The 22,034-nt window shown below is 44.6% G+C and overlaps 1 protein-coding gene across 1 annotated transcript in view; it reads left to right on the forward strand.

The window, feature by feature from the left end:
* utp20 (UTP20 small subunit processome component) overlaps positions 1-22,034 on the forward strand; it is a 31,207-nt gene that overhangs the window by 3,085 nt on the left and 6,088 nt on the right. The window contains exons 4-51 of the mRNA XM_010886865.3: positions 24-156; positions 284-472; positions 562-643; positions 733-870; positions 1,194-1,349; positions 1,483-1,641; positions 1,982-2,194; positions 2,534-2,850; positions 3,048-3,242; positions 4,806-4,956; positions 5,091-5,150; positions 5,244-5,411; positions 5,500-5,576; positions 5,683-5,762; positions 5,838-6,102; positions 6,243-6,425; positions 6,544-6,634; positions 7,074-7,159; positions 7,841-7,966; positions 8,088-8,254; positions 8,834-9,042; positions 9,603-9,826; positions 9,981-10,219; positions 10,436-10,580; positions 10,775-10,862; positions 12,065-12,208; positions 12,345-12,398; positions 12,759-12,911; positions 13,197-13,349; positions 13,468-13,608; positions 13,860-13,997; positions 14,351-14,490; positions 14,593-14,681; positions 14,789-15,177; positions 15,290-15,429; positions 15,535-15,691; positions 18,349-18,447; positions 18,538-18,705; positions 18,844-19,010; positions 19,124-19,268; positions 19,462-19,578; positions 19,832-20,002; positions 20,150-20,281; positions 20,439-20,549; positions 20,858-20,937; positions 21,036-21,105; positions 21,512-21,694; positions 21,859-21,990. Of these exons, the coding sequence (XP_010885167.2) occupies positions 24-156; positions 284-472; positions 562-643; positions 733-870; positions 1,194-1,349; positions 1,483-1,641; positions 1,982-2,194; positions 2,534-2,850; positions 3,048-3,242; positions 4,806-4,956; positions 5,091-5,150; positions 5,244-5,411; positions 5,500-5,576; positions 5,683-5,762; positions 5,838-6,102; positions 6,243-6,425; positions 6,544-6,634; positions 7,074-7,159; positions 7,841-7,966; positions 8,088-8,254; positions 8,834-9,042; positions 9,603-9,826; positions 9,981-10,219; positions 10,436-10,580; positions 10,775-10,862; positions 12,065-12,208; positions 12,345-12,398; positions 12,759-12,911; positions 13,197-13,349; positions 13,468-13,608; positions 13,860-13,997; positions 14,351-14,490; positions 14,593-14,681; positions 14,789-15,177; positions 15,290-15,429; positions 15,535-15,691; positions 18,349-18,447; positions 18,538-18,705; positions 18,844-19,010; positions 19,124-19,268; positions 19,462-19,578; positions 19,832-20,002; positions 20,150-20,281; positions 20,439-20,549; positions 20,858-20,937; positions 21,036-21,105; positions 21,512-21,694; positions 21,859-21,990 (7,214 nt within the window). The remainder of the gene's footprint in view (positions 1-23; positions 157-283; positions 473-561; positions 644-732; positions 871-1,193; positions 1,350-1,482; positions 1,642-1,981; positions 2,195-2,533; positions 2,851-3,047; positions 3,243-4,805; positions 4,957-5,090; positions 5,151-5,243; positions 5,412-5,499; positions 5,577-5,682; positions 5,763-5,837; positions 6,103-6,242; positions 6,426-6,543; positions 6,635-7,073; positions 7,160-7,840; positions 7,967-8,087; positions 8,255-8,833; positions 9,043-9,602; positions 9,827-9,980; positions 10,220-10,435; positions 10,581-10,774; positions 10,863-12,064; positions 12,209-12,344; positions 12,399-12,758; positions 12,912-13,196; positions 13,350-13,467; positions 13,609-13,859; positions 13,998-14,350; positions 14,491-14,592; positions 14,682-14,788; positions 15,178-15,289; positions 15,430-15,534; positions 15,692-18,348; positions 18,448-18,537; positions 18,706-18,843; positions 19,011-19,123; positions 19,269-19,461; positions 19,579-19,831; positions 20,003-20,149; positions 20,282-20,438; positions 20,550-20,857; positions 20,938-21,035; positions 21,106-21,511; positions 21,695-21,858; positions 21,991-22,034) is intronic.

Here is a 22,034-nt window from a genome sequence, read left to right on the forward strand (position 1 = left end):
TTGTCATTTGGTCTGTTTTTCAGCCAACTTCTTGAAGGAGGTTACTAACAAGAGCCAGTCCTTTAACCTGCTGGTGTTCCATCAGAACTCGATAGTACAGAGCTTGAAGAATCACCTCAGTATTAAGAACAGCCTGGCCTGTGAGCCACTCCTTGAGTAAGTATGTTTTGTCTGTGAATAACCCGTCAATAGGAATATTTTTCTAAGTTTATAGGCTTTTAAAATATGATCATTATGTTTTACATTATTGATAAAAAAAAATTCCCCTCCAATTGTCCGTCAGCCTGGTTGTCCAGCTGGCTCGGGACCTCCAGATGGATTTTTATCCCCACTTCCCAGACTTCTTTGTCCTGATCACCAGTATCTTGGAGACCCGGGATACGGAGGTACTGGAGTGGGCATTCACTTGCCTCTCCTATCTCTATAAGTATCTCTGGAGACTGATGGTCAAAGACATGCCCAAGATGTACAGGTGAGAAGGAATCTTTTAAATGGCTGTTAAAATGTCAGTGTCATATCGAGGCAGTGTGGGCTAATTCTGACCTTTCTTACTTTCTGCAGCTTGTACAGCACACTGTTAGCTCACAAAAAGGAGCACATACGAAAGTTCGCCGCCGAGAGTTTTTCATTTCTGATGAGAAAGGTGGGTTTGAGTGCAAATGTCACATGAGACTGCAGCGAGGATGAAGGTTTGATTGAAGTTTTGTAATAAACGTTGACCTCCCTCCCCAGGTTCCAGACCTCAACGCTCTCCTAAACCACATGTTTCTAGACCTGGAGGTGCATCCTGCAAAGGCTGAGGGGGTGGGCCAGCTGCTGTTTGAGATGTGTAAAGGGGTCCGCCATATGTTCCACTCGTGCGCCGGCAAGGTTAGTTCATTTGGTTATCGAGTAAAACACTATCTTAGTCTTTCAAACATTTAAAATGTTTATTTTGTGAAGATCAAGCAAAAGTTGATTTGTGATATTGAAGTTAAGATTGTAAACATATCCTTTATATAGCACACTCTGGCCCATAGGCCTGTTCCTTGCCTTTTACCTCAGTTAAAACACATTATTCTTTGGATGGCCCATGTTTGGGAGATTTAGACTTTTGAAAGCCACTGGGATTGCTCTGTATATTCATACCCCATACTGAATGATGGAGGTCTTTTAATTCCTATCCTTTCTGTATTGTCTCCTCTCCACACCAGGCCCTCTCCATAGCCCTTAGGAAGCTTGGTCCAAGCGCTAACCAGGAGGTCTCTCTACCTTGGGATGCTGTCAGAGATGCGCTGGATCAATTGGCCCAGGTGGCAGCCAGTCACGTGGAGAAAGAACACATCCTGGTTCTGTGGGAGTCTCTGCAGGTTAGGGAGGCCCGTGTGACTCAAGGCCCATGTGGCTGACTTGACGTGATTGTCTTTGTTCAGGGGTAGGCCATTAGTGCAACTGAGCGTGTTTTCTTTGCATTTTGTTGTGTAACTCGTGTTGTCTTTCTAGACATGTGTAACGGAGGTCCTCCAAAAATTGAACAGGGAAGATGTTGATGAGGAAAAGGGTCAGATCACAGAACACTTGGAGCGGCTGCTCTTCATCCTCCACACCCTGGTTGGACACAGAGGAGGTGCCAAGATCACCAAGCCAGATTCTGTCTGCCTGGTAAGGTGTCCCATGTAGCTCAGTTAGAGCATTGCACTTGCAAAGCCAGGGTTGTGTTTTTGGTGCCCATGGTGGACCATTACGTGAAAATAAGAAAATAATAAATGCACTCACTACCAGAAGTAGCATCTGCTAAACAACTTAAATGTAAATTAACATACAGCCTGTAATCCTATGGGTATTGATCCGGCCATCTGTATCTGTATGTGCAGTGTTCATATTTGCCTGTTTCAATTTGCCCATTCATCTCCATGTATTATATATTTATTATACTGTTGGTGTCTTATCTTAAACTAATGTATTCTTCTAACTGTGAATATCCTCTCTGGTTCTAATGTAGACGGTTCACAAGTTGCTTCAGACCCCAGACTGCCCAGTGTCCAGCTGTAGACTAGTACTCCAGATCATCTCCTCACTACTTCTGGGGGAGAATGTCTCCCTACCAAACGCACTCATACAGGACACCGTCAAAGGGGTGTTCCGCAGTGGGATGGACTCAGACCTGATCCTAGAGTTCACTAAGGAGATGTTCACCATGAAACAATTTGAACAGGTACAGTACACCACAACAGGTTAAGGATTCTTGTTGGAACTGGGAAATTCAGCTCCGGAAAAAATTAAGAGACCTCTGCACCTTTTTCTTTCCTTTCCAAAAAAGTGGAAAAACAAGGTTTTGAGTGAGGAACAGAAGGGTTAAAATTAAGAGACCACTTCTGTTCCTCACTTAAAACCTTCCTTTTCGGCTTTTTTGGAAAGGAAAGAAAAAGGTGCAGTGGTCTCTTAATTTTTTTCAGAGCTGTAGTTCAGGAAAGGTGAATGTGAACTCCAGAAGAGAGAGGAACCGGATCATAACATTTTGTATTGTCTCCCGCTATCTCTCTCATCTCTGCAGTTCTTCCTGCCCAGCCTTCTAGAATACCTAAAGGGGATGCTCTCCAGTAGTGACTGTGTGTCCCGCAACTCTGCCCTCGAGGGGCTTGTCACGCTGATCCTGGCCAAAGCCCCACCCCCTACGGACGGCTCCATGGCCTTTGAGACCTACCCCCTTGTCTTTGCCGGACAGACCCCCGTTAAGGAGCCGGCAGACGGGAAGGAGGTGTCTGTGCCGGAGTTGATCCTCTCTCTGGTCAGCCTACACCAGGACCAGAACCAGACCATCAGTGATCTCTCCTTGCCCTGGTCGGCTTTAGTCCTCCTGCCTCACCTCAGGTAACAGCAGTCCTTTAGGTAATGGGTTGCGTTTATATAGCTTTTCCAAAACTTGCAGGCTTATTGACTTCTGTTTTGTTGATTGCCAAGCAATCCACTTCCTTGGTATCTACACTCTCTCGCTTGTATCTTTGTTAGCTAGAGTAGTGCTGCCATGGTGAGGTTGAGTGTCCAACTTTACGCATGTCTGGTTTTAGGCCATTGGATCCAGGGAGCGTCATTCCAAGTCTTACAGCCCTCCTGAATCGCCTGTTGTTGGATGTGGAGAGTGAAGCCCTGGGCAAAGCCGGTCTGTTTGTGGCCCAGCAGGCGCTCAGCACTCTTCTCAGTCTGGATGGATCTGCTCAGGTTCTGTCTCCGGTGCCAGTGGAGCGGGTCAAGAGCATCATCCAGTAAGTCACAGAAATCACCAAACATATGGAGCAGGGGCATCTGTTAACCGACCAGTAAAATGATTGACTGCCTGCCAAATTGTACGGAAGAAAAAAATATGTAATTGTTTTTGTTAGCTAACTTTCCAAAACGTCCAAATTGCTCGTTATCTGATTGCACACATGATGGAGGCAATGGTTTTAATATGAATTATTTCATAGGGGGAAAAGGCAACTACTAAAATGAGACTTTGTCGCATTATAGTCATTGCATTTTTCTATGAAATGAAGTATATTTCAGCTACCTCTTACAGCCCATCAACTGCAATAGGATTGTTGTCCAGAGTTTTAGTATATTGATGATAACTCAAACTAAGACTGAACTAAAACTTTCGCAAAGTATTCGTCAGTATAGCAGTGATTGCCTAAATTATCTAATATAGGTTAATCGTATAGTAGTCTCCAAAACTGAATAAAAACAGCCTCCCGGAGGAATAAAAATTCTATCATATAAAAAATATAGCCAGATTCAAAGGCTTGGTGTCCCAAAAAGACCAAGTGAAGTTCATCCATGCTTTTATCTCTAGTAGGGTTGACTACTGTAAATACCTCTTAACTGGACTCCCCAAAAAGACTGTAAAACAGCTGCAGCTCATTCGGAATGCTGCTGCTAGAATGTTAACCAGGACCAAGAGAACAGAGCACATCACTCCGGTTCTTAAATCTTTTCATTGGCTTCCAGTCAGTTACAGAATAGATTTTAAAGTGGTGCTTTTAGTTTATAAATCTCTGAATGGTTTAGGACCCGAATGCATTTCTGATATGTTTGAAGAATATAAACTGAGCAGGGCTCTTAGGTCCATGAACACAGGTCAGTTAGTTGAGTCCAAACCAAACATGGAGAAGCTGCGTTTAGCGGTTATGCTTTACACAACTGGAATAAACTACCAGAAGATCTTAGACATGCCCCAAACGTATACATTTTTAAATCCAGGTTAAAAACGCTTCTCTTTTCACGTGCCTATGACTGAGCACTTAAACTTAACCACACTGTTCAGCCTTATAGCTTCCTATGTTTATATGTAGTTTTTATTCTTTCTATATTTTATTATTCTATTTTTTATTATTATGATGTTGTTTTGATGTTTTCATTTGAGTATTTGTTTTTATTTTTTATGCTTTTTCTTTGTAAAGCACATTGAATTTTTCTTGCTTGCAAAAATGATAATAATAAATAATAAATAAATAATAATAAATGTTTTGCTCTCAAATGAAACCTGCTATAAGAACATTCTTTTAAAAAAAACAAATATTGTTTGAACATTCTGGCTAACATTTGAAAGCAATTACTTGTAATAGCATTTTTATTAGTTCATAGTGCAGTAGCCTGTGTCCAGGACATTTCTCAGATTTCTGGGAAAATAAAATGCTGATGGTCACATTGTCCCGTGTCCAATTTTCCTAATGGAAGCCATGGTACCGAGGTTATCAGTGTTCTGACACGTCAAAGTGTGTGTTTGTAGTTAAACAAAGGAAAGCTGTGCTTTGTTCGTGGCTTGCTTTTAAATTTTGCGTGTTTCTTAGGAAGTTTCCGAGCAACACGTCAGCCCTGTTGCTTGGAGATCTCTACTATACACGGCTGTCGGTCAACGGTTGCTCTGAACACCTTTCCCACAATGCACTGCTGGAGCTGCACCCAATGCTGCATGTCAACCTCTCCTCCAACAGCTCGAAGGTATTCAATGAGAAATACTGTTCCTGATCCTTTTTTATGCAATGCTTTGCTTTTCTTCAAAATGTTTAGGGTTTTAGTCACATGACTTTTGTCACCACGGTTTAAATGAATGCTTTCCATGGTTCCTCTCACAGATCCGCCTGCTGACCCTGAGGATCTTCAACCACTTTGAGGCAGAGCTCAAACCCTCAGAGGTTGGCACAGCTGTCAATCAAATCATGCATTGTGGATTGTAGCATAAATTCTATTTAGATTATAGCTGAACCTGATTGTCTGTTTATCATTAGGGTGAGGACAGTGCTGAGATGCAGCCTGTGTTTGCAGTTTGTTGTCATGCGGAGTTGGTCCCTGCCTCATTGCACAACTACAGAGAGAAGCTGTTGCACCTCCGGAAGCTCCGACACGACCTAGTACAGAAATCTCTACCCCTGGGGGCACCAGGGACATTTGAACAGGTTCCCAGAGCGTTTCAACTTTGTCTTTTTATTACTGGAGTGATTATTAGACTGATTTCATTACAATTTATTATTTATACAATTCCAGGTTCCTCTGCGCTACCTTATTGCTATGCTGTTCATCAACTTTAAACCTCTGTGGGACCCAGTTATTGAACTTATAGTGTAAGTACAAAACCACCCACAACAATAAATCAAGGTCTAAATTTAAAATCTAAGAATCATACACTATGACATTGAACCCCAATTAATATTTTGTCTCACCTTCCAGGACCCATGCAAAAGGAATGGACAACAAGGTCTTCTGGAAGGTCTACCATGAGCAGTTGGAGTTAGTGGCAGGACTTGCTGGTCAGTGTGTTGTCAGGGATTTTATCATGACTTGTTTAGGAATAAAAATAATCAAGTACATTTTCTTTGAAACAGAAAAAGAGCTGCGTGAATGTGATGATGAAGATGGAGACAGTGAAGACAGTGGCTCCGAGACGCTGCAGGAGCCGGGCTGCGATGTCATCGAGAGCGGGGTTGTGGGGGTGCTTTTTTTGCACCAGCTGACGTTAACCTCTGACCCCAGTGAGAGGACTGACTTCACTAACTTCCGGGGCCTGCTGTGGAGGGCCATGGCTTTGTTCCCGGACCGAGTCGAACCACGGAGTAGAGAGCTCAGTCCACTGCTGCTTCGATTCATTAGGTTAGTTTTACGCTTTGTAGATGAGTCTACATTCTTCTCCTGTTATGGCCTTTGGATTGTGTTTAGGAAAGCATTTTTAGAACATTGTCCACTGTCTTACATATCCCCATGCCCCTCCCCACCCCCTGTTTGATTGACAGGAACGAGTTCTACCCAGCTGACTTGCTGGTTGCTCCTACTCAGGATTTAAATATGAGGAGCAGTCCTGCTGCTATGGAGGCTAGCACAACTGGAGAGGAGGAGCAGGACACTGAGGAAAATGAGGAAGAGGAAGAGGAAGCCAGACCAGAGAAAAAGATGCCGCCCAAAAGAGCAGCAGCCAAGTAAGAGATTATTAAAAGGTTTTGTTAATAACTAATACCATATTTTAGTTTTCAGTTGTATGATTTCTACAACAAGTGAGTTGTAGCCTTTGGTTTTAAAAAACATTGCTTTCCACAGGCAACTCATTGCCCACCTGAAGGTTTTTGCCAAGTTCACCAACCCTCGCTACCTGTACTTGGAGCCAGAACTCAGTAAGCTGTACACTCAGGTAAATCTCACCTAACATGATTATGGAACTGTCTTTTCATATTTCACCACTCATACTCCCTTCTATATGCGTAGTGGTCGGCAATAGATCAGGTTTGTAGAATTGCCAAGATAGTGGGTTTGATTCCCAGGGCATGACTGCAAGTAACTTTGGATGATCATATACTCTAAATGGCATATCTTTTATATTACCTTGTCTTATCCATCATATACTAAGTTCAACATAATCTTACATGTTATCACCCTCTGTGGAATCCTCAGTAAACAGAAATGTCGGGTTTTCAGGGAGACACTCTAGCTTTAATTTATACTGGAGAACCAGAATTTGGAACCTACTCCCACTCAGGAGCAAGAACCGTTACGTTTTTATTCCCCTTTAACACAAGCAGGAGGATGGTGTCTATGTGCTGATCACCAGTGTGCGTTTTTGTCTGTTTCAGTTGGTGTGCCACCAGGACCAGCATATCCAGAGGGCCTCTTTGGAATGTGTTCTGACCTACAAAGACCCAAACATCGTACCGTACAAGTGTGTTTGCCCTGCGCCAGCTTTCGTTACAACAATTTTTTAGCACACCATCAGTCCTTTAACTCTGTGCCAGAAATGCAGTCTACTTTCCAGGGTAACCATTAAAAAATGTCAGGTCAGATGTAAGGGTAACTTATACTTTAATAACCGTTAGTTATCTCTCTCTCTCAATGGGAGTCATTGTGAATGGACCGAGGAAGATCTTAGCCATCAGTGACCCTCTCCGATTTCACCAGACAGGAATGTTAACAAGCGCCGATCAGACTGGAGTTTCTCCATTAACTTTCTGTATTTCAATCCTTTTCCCATCCAACTGCACAGCAGATGGTATCAAAGAAAATTGGACAAGTGCTGTTCTGTACATTTCCCATAACGTACAATAAAGATTTATCACAGTCAGTGTGAAGATACTGTGGAATGTCTATGATGGCATCACAATTCTCTGGTGCCCCTTTAAAGCCAAAGTGGCACACATCCATATAGAGTTGCCATATCTCGTTTTATTTGATGATAATATCTTGCCGCAATATTAAAAATGTTTTGTTTAATGTGTCCTGTAGTATTTGAAATGATTATCAAAATCTATTTTTAGTTTTTAGTTCTCTGTTTAAGTGAAGTTTGAGTCTATGATTAAAGTTGCATGCTATTTAACGTATTTCACTGACACGCTGCTGTGTTAAGGGAGCATCTGGAGAGGCTGCTGGATGACAAACACTTCAAGGATGAGATCGTTCTCTTCAACATCTCGGAGGAGAAAGCGGTTGTGGACTCGTCACACAGGGCTCAGCTGATCCCACTCCTCATGAGGTGTGTAATTAATCAACAACGTTTTTCCCGCTATAGACATTTCGGTGGGCTTGTTCATCTGTGTGAGTGACAGAACTTTTGCGCTTGTCTTTATGGTAATTATGTCACAATGACTACACAGGATTCTGTTTGGACGGATGCGCAGCAAGACTGGCAGCAAGTTCCAGGGCAAGGCTGGCGCTGTGCAGCGGTCCTCAATCGTGCTGAGGTTCCTGGCAGGATGCCAGTCCCAGGAGCTGGGCATGTTTATAGACTTGCTTCTGGAGCCCGTCTGCCATCACGGACAAGGTAGGGCGCCCAATGTCTGGTGAAATCCAGCCCGTTTATGAGTGCCTTGCAATACTGTCAAATTCCTTTCTGAAGGGGGCCCTAAATGGAGCAGTGGTAAAGTCGCTGCATTACAGTTAGTTGTGCTATGAGAATGATGTTTGAATATTGTTATTGTTAGGTCAGGGATCCTGCGTAAGGTGGTCGAATTGGCCTCCAACGTCTGGGTTAGTGGGGTTAGAAATCAGTTATGGTTGACTTGCCTCAAGACACTTCTTGCAGCTGTTTGAGCTCCTGGGAGCTCAATCGAGGTAGAATGCACGAGAGTAAGGGTTCTGGTATCAACTTCCTGGTTGACTAAGCCGCATTATTTCAATCAGTACAGTGTCAAATGTGCTTCGGAGGACACATCTCAACATCGACTGTCTTGAGTCCACTGTGAGTTGTCGCCGTAAAGCGGGGCCTTCATCACAAATTGGTTATCATGACATTGGGGGTGAAAAAAAGTGCAGAAAAACAAACATTTCAACTTGTGTGTGTAGACTGTTCATTAACACTTTTATAATTCTCTTTCATTCAATCCCTTTCCCTTCTTTCCAGGACCTTGTCTGGCAGCCGTAGAGAAGGCAATCGCGGAGACTGACTCGTCCGCCGTCCTCCCTCTGGGCCGACAGCACAGCCTCCTAAATATAGTCAACACGGTGATCAGTAAATTGGGCCACCTCATCCAGACGCAGCTGCCAAAGTTGCTGCAGATTCTCCTGTGCGTCACCGCCTCCGTCTCCACCATCCTCAACCAGCGGGAACAGGTACGACCTGCCGGGGGCCTCGCTGACTTCAATGTCATCCTGAGACGACAACTGTAGATTCAGTCAATAAAGCCCTATACCACCAAAAAGGCATATTGCATTTATAAACGGGTTTCCAACACAGTTTCAGTAGTAAAATTGTTGTCATAACTGAGGTATAAAATCTCGTATACCAGGACTTTCAGCCAGTTGGCATTCAAGGTTTGAACCCTGTTTTATGCTAGTTATTATAAAATGGCTAGTTTGGTTTCTGTATACTGAGTCATGTTAGTAATGGCCTTGGGTGGGAGCTGTTGTGTAGCTCTTATGCCACGAATGCTTCAGCTTATCCTGTTCAGACCTAAACTATAACAGGAGGCCCAGAGTAGCCTGTCCTGGCAGTTGCAGGTGTGAGCATGTATACAGCATTTTGATGTATGATACTGCTAACAAACTTTTTCTTGAAAAACTCCTTAAACATGTTTTCCCGCCACAAGTGCTTTCAGTGTGCTGGGCTATTAGTTGATGTTTACTGGAGGTTTAAACCGTGCCTGACTTTCGTTTTCCTTATGTCGGCCCAGTTGAAGGCAGGCTGTATAGAGCCTCTGAAGAACCTGAGACGCCTGGGAGTCCTGAGGATCCAGGAGTTCTTTGATGGCTTTAACTCGTACGCGTTCACCGCAGATGAACTGGACGCCGTGTTCCAGGCCATTGTCTGGCCCCAGGTCTGTCGTCTGCCCACAGAGAGCCCATATTCTCCCACCCCCCTCCTCAAACTCATCCACGTCTGGAGCAAGAATGCCAGGTAAGATTTGAGAATCTGGAATGCTTTTGGTAACAAATCCGTTTCACAGTGTGGATTAGGAGGGATTTGCCATGTCTGACAGGTAGGTGACAGTTTTGGCCCATCTGAAAGTAACCGCCATCTTTCCTTCGCACCGTACCTTGGTTTATTTCAGGTACTTCCCCCTTCTGGCCAAGCAGAGGGCCGGACACCCGGAATGCGACGTCCTCCTCAACGTGTTCAGCCTGCTTTCTGCCAAGAATGTTTCCCCACAGACCGTCGCCATGGTGATGGACATTGCAGAGTCTCTGGTGACCACAAAGGACTTCCTGGTTACTGAGGAAGATGGGGCAGAGCTGAGTGTCAATGATAGCGTATTCCCCCAGCTGCCAGAGGGGGTCCACATTTCTCAAGGTGAAGCTTCTGTATAAAATATATATAATACACTATGAAAGTGTCCAAATGCAATTCTTACAAGTACAGTTACAGCTAGAATATACAAATGATACCTATACAAATAAATGCCACACAGGAAGGATAGCTTGGGACAAGAGTTTTACTGGGTCAGTGTACCTGGTGACAACAGTGAGGTAAAAGTCATTAAAGGATTTCTTTGCTTGTGGCGTTCAGAGGGTATAACCCAGGGTGCCAGACTCCTTCTGCCACACATCTCCACCTTGCTGGAGTACCTTGGTGGCATCGTCCGCAAGTCAGACAGGCTCAAGAAGAAAAAGTTCAGATCCCAGGTGGCCAAGGAGCTCAACATTCTTTCAAAGTAAGTCCTCACATCTTTCTCCAAAAGAAGATGGCCTTATCACTAATGCCAACATTAATACCGTAGCCTACAATTTTCTTCTTGGTTCTCAAATTGTTTGATGGTAATCATTGGGGTGGCAGTTGTGCCATGTTATGCCTGTGGTGACTGTTAGGGTTTCTAGAGGCTAACATTGCAATGTGTCCCATCTCCAGAATCAGCATGTTCGTGAGCGATAAGGAGCAGAGCTCACTGCTCATTGGCCTACTGCTGCCATATCTCCAGAAGGCCCGCAACGCACAGGTACTGCAACATGGGATTGTGTTACTGTCCTAGAACATGTTATGTCTGTTTTGTGTGTTTGTGTCCTATTGGATAATACTACTCCACACCGGTTATGGTAGGTTTTGACATGTTATGGTTGTATTATTTCATTTTTCTATGCAGACAAATCAGGTTGAGACCTAGGGCTCTTTTGGTTTTGCACACTGTATTACAGCAATAATAAAAACAACTACAAATATAACAAATTATAAAATATCGGACTACTCATACACAAGATACACATACATTAAGAAAAGCAATCACAGTGAACAATGAAAAGGTAATTAATAAACATTTAAATGTTCTTATGGGCACCAGAACCTCAAGATTAAGGTTACTTTCAAAGGAATTCCATGAGCAGAGTGTGCAACAGCAATGACCAAAACAGTTCTTTCCAACACTGATAAAACTGCGGTATCTCGAGGACTAGCCAGCCTTAAAGGAGCGTTTGATAACTGGGTTTTCCAGTATGTGGCCATGTTATGACTGGTATGGTTTAATCAGGGTTCTATCCTTGCCTTATGCTAGGTTATAAGCTATGTTCTGGCCCACTGCCAACTGAGCCATTCCTTAGCATTTTACTAAATGGGCCTTTGACTTTCTACCTCTATGGGCCACCTCCAGCTGCTATATTCTGAATATATCCTTAACTCTGAACACAGGTTAGCGCCTCCAGATGTGGAAAGGCCCTATTACAAACTGGTTGGTTCAAGCCCTTAATGCTGAAGTGGTGGTAGATCAGACCTATAAACCAATGTTAATTTAGTTGGTACCTGGTTTATAATCACAATAAAGCACATCTGGGGTTTGTAGTTTGTGGCCAATATATCATGGCTAAGGGTTTAGCCTGGAACGATGCAACAACAGCTCATAACTGGCATGGTTGACATATGCCACACCCTCTTGCACCTTTTTGCTTAATTATAACCAGGTAGTTAAAATCCTGAATACTGATTTGCCCGAAGATGAGTATGAGATCATATACCACAGATGTGACATCAGATAACTTTTTACTGTTGTAGTTGCGTGGGTAACTGGTTCATAATTGGAATAAGGCGTCTCAGGATATGTGGTGTATTGCTAATATACAATGTCTAAGGGCTGTGTCGAGAACAGAACAGCCCACGCATTATTGCTTAGTTATAGCTTTACGCTTAAAATATCCTTTCTCTGTGGTTCAGGAGACGGAGATCGACGTCCTGTCTACAATCCAGAACCTGCTGAGACAGTGTTCCAACCCCTCTGCCTTCCTCAAGCCTCTTAGTAAACTGTTCTCCGTCATTCACAACAAGCTACCCAGGCAGGCCCTCACCTCTGTCTTCCAGGTACGGTAGTCCTTTAGGGATCTGTTGGTGGCAGAAGATTCTGAAATGGGCCTTCTCCTACCCTGCTTCCCACTTCTCTTATCTGGACGTTCATTGGAATGGTAGAATGTATACTTCTGTTTCTGCTTCCTAACAGAGTCTGGGAGACCTGGATAGTGGACTGAAGTACATCACCGACACCGCTGCTAAGGTAGGATTCAAAAACCATGAAAACATTGAAACGCACATACTGAAACACATGCATAAACTACCTGGAGGCAACCAGAGTGTTAAATCAACTGCCTATCTGCACTTTAAAGTGCTTTTTCTCAATCATTTCTGTCACCATGCACATCTTCAATCGCATACGTACATACACTCCGTTAATGGATAAAAGCTTGATTGTATTTGTCATGGGGACTTTGTCTTCTGTTATCCAAGTTACTTCATTTAACCGACTGAGACAAAAACATCTCGCTTCACCTCATATGATATGTTGTATAATGCGACCAATAAATTGTTCCATACAAGTCTCAAACGCAGCAGCCTAATAATTGCTTCCTCCTTCCAGCTGAACGCTTTTGACAGTCGTCACCTGGACGAGGTGTACTTTGATGTGCGCCTTACAGCGTTCCAGGAGGCTCTCCGGAGGATCGACGCCATGGAGACCCTGGACATGAACTACATCTACATGATCATGCACAACTGCTTTGCCTCCTTCGAGGTAAGACACCGCTTGATTTCCGTACGGTCTCGTCTCTCACCTTCGCTATCCACTAGTCCTTATTTTACCCTTCCTGTCTACCCTCGTGTTAATCAATCAGTGGAATTGTTTGTCGTTTCTGGTGGGAAGTGTCAACAAGTGCCATAATGTACATGTGTTAGTGGTGGTAAGGATTTATTAGTTAATTTACTTGAGCTTTGAAAAAAGTTTTCCTTTTACAAGAGGGTTTTATGTTATTGTCATTGGTCATACAGTTGGTCCACATTTCTCCCCATGTTGTTGTAGATTGGAGACATGTCCCTGGCCGACAACGCCACCATGTGTCTGTCAGCTGTCCTTTCCCGTCTGGCTGCGGTCGGTCGTGGCGAGGAGTACAAAGAGATTGTTCAGTACACCATAATGGACGCTGTCAGGAAAGGACTGAGGAGCAAGACTGAGGTAACACACACCACAGAATATTAACACACTCACACAGGCATATATGTCAAGAAAACACAGGTACACACATACGCAGGCCTGTTTGTTAAATGGATAAAATGTCTCTTTCCTATCTCAGAGTGTACAGATGGATTATACCTCCGTGCTGGCGTGTCTGGTCAAGACCTTCCCCACCCGTAAAGAGTTCAAAGATCTGGTGCAGCTCACAGACTACAATGACCCTGAGTCTGACTTCTTTGAACACATGAAGCACATCCAGGTAGGACATCAGCCACTGGGATGGGATGGGTCTGGCAAGGCTGGATTAAGTCTTTTTTTATAAATGAATTTATAAATGGCTGTATATTTTGTATAACTTCAACATTTCAGATTGCTTTAAAAAAATATATATAAGAAATTGTAATATAATTATAATATAAGAAATTAACTTCTACCTGCCCTTGGCAGGTGGAATGTCAGCCATTATTGACGTCAGCCATGATTGTATTGAGTGTGTTTTGTCTCTCCTAGATCCACCGTAGGGGACGTGCCCTGAGGAAGTTAGCCAAGCGGCTGACAGAGGGAACGGTTGTAATGTCGTCACGTTCTCTTCAGAACTACATCATGCCCTACGCCATGACTGCACTGTTCGACGAGAAGATGCTCAAGGTCAGTCACTCAACATTAATGAAGATGATAAAACTTCAGGACACGGTCACGTTTTTGGCAAGTCCCCATTAGGAATAAATAGGTTTCCGTCTTAGTGGTTAAGTTTAGGGTAAAAAGTACAATTAGTATGGTGTTAAAATTTGAGTTGCTTCAGGCAAAACCATTTAGGTTTAGGCATAAGCGATAGTTTAAGTTAATGTATTAAGGTTAAGGTTACATTTATGTTAGTCAAGAGTTAGGTTTAAGATCATGGGATTTCTAAGTTTTAGGCCCCCACTGAGACGGCGCGTGTGCGCGAGCGTGTGTGTGAGCGTGTTTTCTTTGTGTAACCTCCGTTTTGCACTGTCTTGCAGAATGATGGTATGACGTCGGCATCTGTAGAGGTGATTGGAGCAGTTTGTAGGAGGCTGACCTGGTCCAAATACTTGTTCTACCTGAAACACTTTGTCCACGTACTGCAGACTGGACAGGCCGAACAGAAACTGGCTGTCAGGTACATCACTTTGTGTGTGTGTGTGTGTGTGTGTGTGTGTGTGATGATGATGATGTATATTCCCCAGTTTTGTCTTATACCTCTGCGTCAATATTTCCACAGTCTATTGGTGACTGTCCTGGAGGCGTTTCACTTTGACCATGATACTCTGGAACGAGAGATGGAAGCAGCTAAAGACAGGGCCAAAGAGGGTGGGTGGACAACAGTATACATTCGTTACCAAGGGGTCATAAAGAACTATTCGATATTTTTCACAAAGCGTGTGATATCTTGCCTGATGTTGCCTCTTTTGGTTCAGTTGTGAGTACCATCGTCGACGAAGAGGGTGAGGAGGAAGAGGAGGGGGAAGGCCTGGAATTGGACAAAAGTGACACGGAGGACGCCATGGAAACAGAGGCTGCCCACAGCGACACCGGAACAGGCCCCGTCGAATCAGCTGGGGTTGTTAGCCTGAAAACAAACACTGTCAAGACAGTGGAGGACATTGCTATGGATACGCATGCCACTGAAATTGTGGTTGAGCCCGAAGTTGTTCCTGTGACAAAAATGATCCATCCCACCAAAGCCCCTGCAGCTCAAAGCGGGTTACCCCAGAACAAAGCCGAGCTGGAAGCCCTGATCGCTTCTGTCCATGATACTGTTCAAAATACTGTCCTGCCTAGGCTACATAAATGTCTCACTGCCAAGGTACACAAACACCCGTCCCAGCTACACTTGCTCTCTGTAACTTTCTAAGACGTTGTCACTTTGTGTTCAGTGTTTCATGTCGGGACGTGATAACATGGATGCATTTTTGTAGGTGAAGAGAGACGAGGAGTGCAAGGCAGTGAAATCTAAGGATGTGAAGGAAGAGGAAGTGTCCAGAGTTCCTATAGCTTTCGCCATGGTCAAACTAATGCAATCGCTACCCACAGCCGTCATGGACTCCAACCTGCCTGGGTATGTGTCTTTGCGTGTGTGTGTGTGTGTGTGGGTGTGTGTGTGTGAGGTTAAGTGTGTGTGTGTGCTTATGTTACATAATTAAAACGACATGTGTATTGACAGCATCGTGATGAAGCTGTGTGTACATCTGAGGAACCGCTTCCAGGAGATCAGAGACGTGGCTCGTAACACGCTGATTAAGATCATCGAGACCCTGGGGGTCAAATACCTGCAGTACCTACTGAAAGAGATGAAGTCCATTTTGGTCAAGGGTTACCAGGTAAACTCTAAAGCAGAATTTGTTCCTCAGACAGTTATCAGAGACCAACCTACAGAGTGAATATGCTGCTAATTGGACTGCAGCTCCAAGACTACAGTTCTAGTGCCACATCTAATAAATTAACAGAGCTGTGTCTTTTAATGGAACAATGGCAGACATTTAGTTTTTATACAAGTGACAACAAGATAACTTTCCATCCGGTGGGTGTTGTGTTAGCAAGTCTATTAGCCTCCGTGCTGGAAAATAACAATGTTTGAATGCAGAGGCCCAATAATGGTTCCATACCAAAATTTAGCACTTTTGACAGATCAATTGATATGTTGCCCCGAAAGTGGGTAGAATCAATGTAAAAAAAAAAAATCCTTTTAATGTGGAACATGTTTTGGAAATTCTATTTTACAATATGGAAAGGTAGGATTAAAAGCTGGTCAGAATGTGGAAAATGTACACTCACCTAAAGGATTATTAGGAACACCTGTTCAATTTCTCATTAATGCAATCACATGGCAGTTGCTTCAATGCATTTAGGGGTGTGTTCCTGGTCAAGACAATCTCCTGAACTCCAAACTGAATGTCAGAATGGGAAAGAAAGGTGATTTCAGCAATTTTTAGCGTGGCATGGTTGTTGGTGCCAGGTGGGCCGTTCTGAGTATTTCACAATCTGCTCAGTTACTGGGATTTTCACACACAACCATTTCTAGGGTTTACAAAGAATGGTGTGAAAAGGCAGTAAGTCAGACTTGTTCCCTGTGCATGTTGGACTCCGGCAGGGCTGCCCTTTGTCACCGGTTCTGTTCGTAATTTTTATGGACAGAATTTCTAGGCGCAGCCAGGGGCCGGAGGGTGTCAGGTTTGGGGACCACACGATTTCGTCTCTGCTCTTTGCGGATGATGTTGTCGTGTTGGCCCCTTCAAACCAGGACCTTCAGCATGCACTTGGACGGTTTGCAGCCGAGTGTGAAGCGGTGGGGATGAAAATCAGTACCTCCAAATCCGAGGCCATGGTCCTCAGTCGGAAAAGGGTGGCTTGCCCACTTCAGGTTGGTGGAGAGTGCCTGCCTCAAGTGGAGGAGTTTAAGTATCTAGGGGTCCTGTTCACGAGTGAGGGAAGGATGGAACGGGAGATTGACAGACGGATCGGTGCAGCTTCTGCAGTAATGCAGTCAATGTATCGGTCTGTCGTGGTGAAGAAAGAACTGAGTCGCAAGGCGAAGCTCTCGATTTACCGGTCAATCTACGTTCCTACTCTCACCTATGGTCATGAGCTTTGGGTCATGAACGAAATGACAAGATCCCGGATACAGGCGGCCGAAATGAGCTTTCTCCGCAGGGTGGCTGGGCGATCCCTTAGGGTGAGAAGCTCGGTCACCCGGGAGGAGCTCAGAGTAGAGCCGCTGCTCCTCCACATCGAGAGGGGTCAGTTGAGGTGGCTTGGGCATCTGTTTCTGATGCCTCTGGAACGCCTTCCTGGGAAGGTGTTCCGGTCCCTTCCCACCGGGAGGAGACCCCGGGGAAGACCTAGGACACGCTGGAGGGACTATGTCTCCCGGCTGGCCTGGGAACGCCTCGGTGTCCCCCCAGAAGAGCTGGAGGATGTGTCTGGGGAGAGGGAAGTCTGGGCATCCCTGCTTAGACTGCTGCCCCCGCGACCCGGCCCCGGATAAGCGGAAGATGATGGATGGATGGTGTGAAAAGGGTAAAACATCCAGTATGCGGCAGTCCTGTGGGCGAAAATTCCTTGTTGATGCTAGAGGTCAGAGGAGAATGGGCCGACTGATTCAAGCTGATAGAAGAGCAACTGAAATAACCACTCGTTACAACCGAGGTATGCAGCAAAGCATTTGTGAAGCCACAACACGCACAACCTTGAGGTGTATGGGCTACAACAGCAGAAGACCCCACCGGGTACCACTCATCTCCACTACAAATTTGAAAAAGAGGCTACAATTTGCACAAGCTCACCAAAATTGGACAGTTGAAGACTGGAAGAATGTTGCCTGGTCTGATGAGTCTCGATTTCTGTTGAGACATTCAGATGGAAGAGTGGTGGTGTAATGGTGTGGGGGATGTTTTCTTGGCACACTTTAGGCCCCTTAGTGCCAATTAGTGCCACGGCCTACCTGAGCATTGTTTCTGACCATGTCCATCCCTTTATGACCACCATGTACCCATCCTCTGATGGCTACTTCCAGCAGGATAATGCACCATTTCACAAAGCTCGAATCATTTCAAATTGGTTTCTTAAACATGACAATGAGTTCACTGTACTGAAATGGCCCCCACAGTCACCAGATCTCAACCCAATAGAGCATCTTTGGGATGTGGTGAAATGGGAGCTTCGTGCCCTGGATGTGCATCCCACAAATCTCCATCAACTGCAAGATGCTATCCTATCATTTCTACAGAATTCTTTCAGTACCTTGTTGAATCAATGCCACATAGAATTAAGGCAGTTCTGAAGGCGAAAGGGGGTCAAACACAGTATTAGTATGGTGTTCCTAATAATCCTTTAGGTGAGTGTATGTTCACCAGGGACTAGATTCTCGAGAGGGGTACTCCATTATTGCTGTCTGTGTACTTGAAGTAAAACATTTAAGTAAATTAGTCCAAAGCAAATTACTTCTGTATAATTCTTTCCGGTTTCTTTTGTTGCTCAGGTCCATGTGTTGACGTTCACTGTATACCAGCTCCTATCCCACCTCGCCCCTACCCTGAAGTCCGGCGACCTAGACCACTGCATGGGCCTGCTTATAGATGTAAGAATGTCCACATTTTCAGTGTGCCAGAGATGTTTTAAAACACTGTTCTCCTCTCATGTCCGCTGTCGTTCCCCTTTCCTTCTGTAGATCTTCAACAATGAGCTATTCGGTGCTCTAGCTGAGGAGAAGGAGGTGAAGGGGATTGTTTCTAAGCTAATGGAGGCTCGCCATAGTAAGAGTATGGACTCCTACGAGTTCCTTGGCCAGTACTCTGGCAAGGACCGAGTCATACAGCTCATACTGCCAATGAAAGATGTGAGGACATTTATCATTCACACATTTTATACATTGCAAGGGAATCTGTTGGCGGTGTCCCAGCTATATCCCTCAAGCTCTTGTCTTGTTCTTTCTGTCTTCTCTCTCTGTGTCCCTCGGGCTCTTCTTTGCCTGTAGATCCTTGAGAACACGGCCAATCTGAAGACTGCTCGGCGAGCTCATGCCGTGTTGAAGAGAATAGTGTCAGGTCTCCTGGTGAACCAGGCCATGGACCACCAGGCCATTCTACTGCTTAGCCACGGTCTTGTAACGGAGAGCCTGCCCCTTGTCACCAATAAAAACAGGTATGGATGTATGTCTCACTGACTTTCCGTACGAGGTACATTCACACTCAGAACTTATAGCTCCTCGCCATGTATTTATATTCAATGCCCTTTTCCTCCTTTTGTGCATTTAGGGAGAAAAAGGTTCAGCCTCCACCAGACCCCCGCCTACCCCCTCCCAGTTGTCTCCTCCTGCTCCCCACCCCGAAGAGAGGGGGGCTGAAAGCTCCCGTCAGCAGCCGCACCAACATGCACATTCTAGTGGACACTGGGCTACGGGTAAATGAGAAGATAAAATGACCCACCCAAAAGATAAAGCAAGTTTCTCAAAGGCTCTCTGGCAAACACCAGGGAAACTGTGTCTTTTCGAGGAAGGCAATGCAATAGATGGCAAACTGTCCTGTGAAAATGTAGAAGAAGTGTTTCACTGTTAATTTCTTTGAGGTCAGCTGCATGTTCTCTCTTTGTCCAGTTACTCCACATGAGTCTAAAGAAGTCCAAGGTGAACTCCTCCGAGGCCTCGGTTCTGGAGATGTTGGACCCCTTTGTTGCTCTTCTGTTGGACTGCCTCAACTCCAAGCATGTCAAGGTGTGTGTTTCTCTTTCAAGGTGTTTTTGACAAATGAACAGGATAAATTAAGAACCAGTTGCACAAATGCTTGTTGGTTGCCTCACGACAATGCAACAGTAAATAAAAATATAAATAGTCAGTTATAAAAAGGAACCAATTTGAAGTATTTCATGTAGTGGTGAGCACATTTTTTGCAGCATTAGGCGGGGGAAGGGGTATGATGTGTATATCCTAACATGTCTTACCTCTCCCTTTCTCCACGTGCCTCCAGGTGATAACTGAAGCACTCTTAGCCTTTACCTTCCTGTTGCGCTTCCCCCTGCCCGCTGTCGAGAAGAACGCAGACCAAATCACTAAGCAGCTGTTCGTCCTGCTTAAAGACTATTCCAAGGCTGGCGCTGCCCGCGGAGAGAACTTCCAACTTGTCCAGAACTGCTTCAAGGTACAATTTTTGTGTTTTCATCCGGCATACGGTTGGAAAAAAGAAGGTGTCACAATACTAGTTCAATAAACCGAAAAGCTCATCAGTGATTCAATGACGAAAGCAGCAATAGCCAGTTCATTTAACGATCCTGATTTTCTCTCCCAGTCCATCACCATCCTAGTAAAGAACATGAAGTCAAAGAGGATCACTGAGACGCAGTTGCAAGTGCTGCTGGGATATGCTGAGGAGGACATCTATGACCAGTCACGTCAGGCTACGGCCTTTGGGCTGCTAAAGGTAGCGAACAACCTTCTTTCACGACGGCCCAAATCCAAAAGAGACACGGGTGCTTGTGTAATTAAAATAACAAAAAAAGCAATGAATATATCTTGAGTGATTTTATAATTATTTTAATTGTGGTCTTCTGTAATATAAACTCTGTCTTCCCTTGCAGGCCATCCTGTCCAGGAAGCTGGTTGTGCCAGAGATGGAGGAGTTGATGAAGAAAGTGGCCAAGTTGTCTGTTACTGGACAAAATGGCATGATCAGGGTCCAGTGTAGACAGGTATGGTTTCTAGTTCCTTTTACATTCCCGTTTCACTTCATTTGAACAGGTTCACACTGTTTGGGGTTGTAGGGAGGACCTATTGCCTTGGGTAACGGGACCTATTGCCTTGGGTAACGGGACCTATTGCCTTGGGTAACGGGACCTATTGCCTTGGGTAACGGGACCTATTGCCTTGGGTAACGGGACCTCTTGCCTTGGGTAACGGGACCTCTTGCCTTGGGTAACGGGACCTCTTGCCTTGGGTAACGGGACCTCTTGCCTTGGGTAACGTATTGCCTTGACATTCCATCTTTGTTCACCTTTAGATTTATCAGAAGTACATATTGGACTATCCTCTGGGGAAAAAGCTCAGATCACATCTGGACTTCATTGTTGCTCAGCTAAGGTAACATTTATGTGTTTGTGTTAAGGTTGTTTTTTCATTTGAATTCTTGAGGACGTTTGATCCTGACATATGACCTTCCTATTTCTCCCCTTTCAAAGTTATGAGCATGACACAGGAAGAGAATCTGCTCTGGAAATGATGGCCTTCATCTTCCAGACTTTTCCTCAGGTATTCCCAGAAACTCTTGACACTCATGCACACACATCCCACAATTACCTTAGACTGGCGGAATCTCTGTTAGCCATCTATACCCAAAGATTCTGGAAGAAGTGGCTTAAAGGAACGGTTGAAATAACTTGAAGGGTTATGTTGGTATTTTAGCATGTTAGTTCACATTTTCCATTTCAATTGTGTGTGTTTTACTAGAAAGCCAAATCAATCTCACAAATAGACCTTCCAATAAAACTACTGTCTGGATAATACTTCAACACTAAAAATGGAAAACGAGATCTAACATGCTAAAACCAAAATATCAATTTAACCCATGCTTAAAAGAACGTACCTTATTAATGACCCTTATGTTAAAACTGACTACATCCGTCTTCTGTGTCTAATTTGAGTGTTTCTGTTCCAGAACCTTTTGCTGCAGCATAGTGGATTGTTCTTTGTACCTCTGGCCCTGGCAATGGTGAATGATGACTCTGCTCGCTGTAAGAAGATGGCTGCCCTGGCCATCAAAGCCCTGCTGAGACAGCTCGACCAAGACCACCAGAACACCTTGTTCACCCTGGTCAACACCTGGCTGTCTGAAGACAAGGTATGGACGTTGGAGAGAGACACAGTCAGTATAGTCTCGATTGTCTTCCTCTACGCATCTAATAAAACCATTGTTTGCTAAATAAAGGCAGGCAACGAGAAATCAATGTTTTATCTTTGACTCCTCCTACTGTGACCCCTAACCTCTAGTCTCCTTGTGTCCAGGTGTCTCTGCGTCGTCTGGGGGCCCAGGTGTGTGGGCTGTTTGTCGAGGTGGAGGGGGTGCAGTTTAGCCGTCAGCTGGATGCCCTGCTGCCTCTCATCGAGAGAGAAATCCACCCTGATAACTACGATGACGTGAGTCAAATACCCTTTCACAAATCAAAGCATTTAACATTAAA

This window comes from Esox lucius, chromosome 23 (assembly GCF_011004845.1).
Source record: "Esox lucius isolate fEsoLuc1 chromosome 23, fEsoLuc1.pri, whole genome shotgun sequence".
Taxonomy (NCBI): domain Eukaryota; kingdom Metazoa; phylum Chordata; class Actinopteri; order Esociformes; family Esocidae; genus Esox; species Esox lucius.